The sequence below is a fragment of the Mustela nigripes genome, chromosome 5 (genome assembly GCF_022355385.1).
Source record: "Mustela nigripes isolate SB6536 chromosome 5, MUSNIG.SB6536, whole genome shotgun sequence".
Taxonomy (NCBI): domain Eukaryota; kingdom Metazoa; phylum Chordata; class Mammalia; order Carnivora; family Mustelidae; genus Mustela; species Mustela nigripes.
This window is the reverse complement of record NC_081561.1, coordinates 147,731,977-147,736,804: the sequence shown is the minus strand read 5'-3', so window position 1 is coordinate 147,736,804 and position 4,828 is coordinate 147,731,977. Positions and strand designations below refer to the sequence as shown.

Below are 4,828 nucleotides of genomic sequence, written 5' to 3'. Positions count from 1 at the left end.
GGTGGGCTTTAGGCGGGGGAGAGACAAGAGCTGCTGGGGGGGGGGGGACACTGAGGAAGGGAACCAAGCTCCCATCAGCGGCAGACGCGGGGGAGGGGGCTCTAGGCAGGTGATGGTGGGTTGTCTGGGGAAGGAAGAGTGTGAGTGTGCGATGAAGACTAGGTCTAGATGTCCGCACGGCAGGCTGAGACTCACTCGTCAGCACCTGACGTTGAGCGCAGGCTGTAGAAGGTGTACGAAGACTAGCTCCTGGTTCCTTCGGTCAAGGGCAGGCCCAGGCATCAGAGACAGGACACTGGAGGCGAGGGTTAGCCCAGGGAGGAGAAAGACAGGCCTGTACTCGGCTCAGAGGGGAAGGCTAGTGGTCAGGAATTCCAAACAAACTTTGCCAAAATTTACTGTGTAAATTCCATTATTTCATCGGTTATCAAGGAGAAAATCTCCCTAATTCCCTTCTGCATGGAGGAGCTCAAAACCCTTTGAACATGCTGCCACCTGTCATGTAATAAAAGAAGTGATAAACTTAAATTATTCTAAATTGTTTCCAGGAAAAGAATATAAATAGGGGGCCTGGGTGGTTCTGTCAGTCAAGCATCTGCCTTGGGCTCAGGTCATGATCTAGGGATGCTGGGATCCAGCCCCGTCGGGCTGCCTGCTGGGCGAGCCCTCCTCAGGGAGCCTGATTCTCCCTCCCCTGCTCCCCCTGCTTGCACGCTCTCTCTCTCACAACCACACACACAAATAAAAACAAATAAATAAATCTTTTAAAAGAGAATAGAAGTCTCTAGAAGTCCACTGGAGACTGCAGGCACATGTCTCTGGTGAACCAGTTATACCCGGACAGTAGGCGGACACAGAGGGTCTTCATTAAAACGTTGTCATTTACTGTCTACAGTGAGCCGTGATGTAAGCCCTGCGCACGCAGTCCGTGGACTCTGTCGGCACCGGCACCGCGTATCACCATTACTATTCCTAGGGCCGCTGGGCTGGGGCCCAGCAGGCTGTACCTGAGATCAGATCCTGCTCAGAAAGCTTAGGAATGCAATGATGCAGCCCAAGTAGGCAGACTGAGGTTAGGGAGCGGGGAGAGGAGCTGTGCCTAACGCCCCCCATCAGTAGCAGGGCGTACAGAGCTGAGTGAATATGCTACCTAGTGAGAAGGGAGGCCTGAGGGGCGGGAGCACTGCCCTGCTGTGCTCCCCAAGAGAGAAATCAGTGAGGGAGTCACAGGGAGGGTGAAGGGGAGGGAGCGAGGGGGAGGGGGAGGGGCAGGGAGGAAGTGGTGGGGAGGAGGGGGGAGGGGGGAGAGGAGAGAGAAGGTGGGAGGAAGTATTGGGGGCGGGGAGGAGAGCAGTGATGGGGGAGGGGGAACTGCTCTGACCCTGCGACCAGGAGAGGAGACGGGTCTTGTTCAGCCTTTTCGGGGTCTGCAGCTGGAGTTCCTCTTTCAGCTAAACCGCAAGTCTCCATCTTGTTTCTTTGAGCAGCTTTAGAAGATACGTAAGTCACTACAGTATTAGTTCAGTGGCTTCTTTCTTTTTTTTTTTTTTTAAAAGACTTTATTTATTTATTTGACAGACAGAGATCACAAGCAGGCAGCGAGGCAGGCAGAGAGAGAGGGGAGGAAGCAGGCTCGATGTGGGGCTCGATCCCAGGACCCTGGGATCATGGCTTGAGCCGAAGGCAGAGGCTTTAACCCACTGAGCCACCCAGGCGCCCCAAGTGGCGGCTTTATCTTGAGTTCAGGTAACGCCTCACCTGCTCCCAGACAGTAGTTGACCGTGGGGGAATTTGCCCTAAACCGTGTGTGTTTCCTGCGTCACGAAGGCAATCAAGTAGAAGCTCCTTGAAGAACTTGAGGCTGAGGACGTCACTGTACGTTCATAAATGTGAGATTTTTAATACCGTTGCTTAAAATCTACTTAGTCGTTGAAAGGAAACATACTGCGGAATTCAAAGACTTCAAAGAAGCTTTACATTAAGGGGAAAGGCGTGGAAAACGTTTGTGTAGAGACGTAAGGGAGACAATAACGCATTAATCTCCGTATCTCACAAAGCTGATGGATTAAAGGTTAAAAAATATTTAAAACAAAACAATGAAAAAGATCCCTTAATTATGTGCCTCCCATCTAGCCTGTTGTTTTCACTAATTTAGTCTCCGTGTTTTATTGGCGAACACTGGGAGAGAGAAACAACTGTACAGCGGGTAATTATGCTTTATGCAAACAACTCAATAAATTACTCTTTTATCACAGCTTCATCGAGGAATAATTCACATTTCACGCATTCCCTCATTTGAAGTGTGCGACTCGGAGCACCTGCGGGGCTCAGTCAGTTGCATGTGACTCTGGGTGTTGGCTCAGGTCAGGAGCTCAGGGTGGTGGGATGGAGCCCCACACTGGGCTCGGCGCTGGGTGCTGAGCCTGCTTGGGACTTTCTCTTTCCGTCTCTCCATGCTCCACCGTTCCTGCATGCACTCTCTCTAAAAATAAATAAATAAATACAAATATAGCGTAAAATTCAATGATTTTTGTATATTTAAAGAGTTGTACAGCATCGCCATCCTCTGATTTTAGAATTTTGTTGTGCTTCCTACAAGGAACCCAGGAACCCACACCCACTAACAGTCACAGAAGCCCCGGGCAGCCGCTAGTCTACGTTAGGTCTCTGTAATGTTGCCCATTCTGACCTCCCCCTGTAACTCGGACTCTTTCAACAGGGGGTCTCCTGTGACCGGCGTCTGTCCCTGAGCATCACGTTGTCAAGGGTTGTCAGTGCCCGAGTGTGTGTCAGACTTGGCGTCTCACTAGGGTGAAGGTGTTACTGTCGCTGCAGACTGTTTATGGGCTGACGGACACGTGGGTCTCTTTCCAGCTCCTGCTCTCATGAATAACACTGCTCTCTGCACAAAGTCAAGTTTTTGTGCGAGCCTGTGTTTATTCAGCGTGTCTGTGATCTGATCGACACCAGCAAGTGAAGACAACTTGCCCTCTAAGGAAAGAAGGGCCTGGACTCGGGCTGCAGAAGCGAAGGGGCACGGAAGGTGGTGGGAGACGGTCGTGAGCCACAGACACAAACTCCTTCCCCAGATTCTGAGAGTGAATTCTGGAGGCTGCTGTGGGGAAATTCCTTCGGACACGCCACCTGCCTGTCCCTGCATAGAACGGCCTGGATCCTTCACATCCCGGAACGGAATGAGCAGAGCGCACGTGGAGTCGCTTCTGAGCCCACGTTCGGGGAGGGCAGCGCCGCCTCTCCCCAGGCCAGCCCTCCTGGCCTTGGGGGGCTCCGGGGTGTTTGAACAGAGCTGGGAATGAACGAGGTTCTCTGAGGTCTAGAGGTTTCCACAAATGTCTTAGAGATTGTGTAGAAGTCGGTGACACGCTGGGAGGGAGGACTTGTTTCCGCCCGTTGGGCGCGTTCATCACTCCTTACTGAAATGACTCGGTTCGTGATTCCAACAAGGACTTACGGACGGCAGACTGCGTGGCAGTTAAGAGCATGGACTTTCGGGGCACCTGGGTGGCTCAGTGGGTTAAGCCACTGCCTTCGGCTCGGATCATGGTCTCAGGGTCCTGGGATCGAGTCCCGCATCGGGCTCTCTGCTCGGCAGGGAGCCTGCTTCCCTCTCTCTCTCTCTCTGCCTGCCTCTCCATCTACTTGTGATTTCTCTCTGTCAAATAAATAAATAAAATCTTAAAAAAGAGCATGGACTTTCGAACCACCTTGCCCAGGTTCAAATCCACTTCCCCGTTGTGTGGACCGTAGCCCGTTCCCTGATCTCTCTGCGCCGTGGTTTTCGGATTGTCTGCGGGGTAGAACTCTGTGCGTGAACAGGTGCGGTTCTAGAAGATGGCGAGACGGCATCGATGTCTGAAACACAGAAGCACGGCCAGAGTGGTAACCGCTCCTTCTGTGGCCTGTGCAGCCTCATTTCCTTTCTTCTGTCCTCTGGGCTAGTTTCTGGGTATTTTAAACTCTCCCTGCGAGGTGATTCATTCCAGGAAAAGTTTGCTGGTTCACCCACAGCCATAGCAGCGATCTGGTTCCCATAATGGTCCCCCCAATATTTATACAATGTCACTTCTTTACGTAAAATCGAGTTAAATAAAATAGGGGAAAAAAGGTATTGAATGACAGCAATACCGGAGGCAAAAGCTAGGAAAGGCACTTCTACGGTCGCAGACAGGAGCGAAGCCACCAGAGGGCAGTGCCCGCGCAGACAAGAAACGGCCCTGCTCCGCAGGTTTTCGTGTACTGGTCCAGCAAAGGAGGGTCTAAGGAGGAAGCAGATGCCACTGGGATCAGCTCGCGGACCCGCTTTCAAATGAGATGTTCCTCAATACCGAGAACAATGCGAAGGTCTTCTTTCCGCTACTTCTGAATATTTATTTATTTGGCCTTATGGTGTGTAGCCCTCTTTATGAATTTCTTTTTTTTTTTTAATAGTACTTTATTTATTTATTTGACAGAGATCACAAGTAGGCAGAGAGGCAGAGAGAAAGGAGGAAGCAGGCTCCCCGCAGAGCAGAAAACCCCATGTGGGGCTCGATCCCAGGACCCTGGGATCATGACCTGAGCCGAAGGCAGAGGCTTAACCCACTGAGCCACCCAGGCGCCCTCTTTATGAATTTCTATTTTACTGAACTTTTTAAAACTTTTGAAAGTAATCTCCAAACCCAGCATGGGGCTTGAACCCAAAACCCGGAGACCAAGAGTCCCCCGCTCCACCGACGAGCCAGCCAGTGCCCCTCCTCTCTATGAATTTGATTATCTTGTTGCTAAGTTCATGTGCACACATAGTCGATCAGTAGCAGAACCGCATATG

The 4,828-nt window shown here is 51.4% G+C and overlaps 1 protein-coding gene across 1 annotated transcript in view; it reads right to left on the bottom strand.

Annotated features, from left to right (window-relative positions):
• CEP43 (centrosomal protein 43) overlaps positions 1-282 on the bottom strand; it is a 34,140-nt gene extending 33,858 nt beyond the window's left edge. Inside the window, exon 1 of the mRNA XM_059401600.1 lies at positions 211-282. Within this exon, the coding sequence (XP_059257583.1) occupies positions 211-282 (72 nt within the window). The remainder of the gene's footprint in view (positions 1-210) is intronic.
• Between the last annotated feature and the right edge of the window lie 4,546 nt (positions 283-4,828).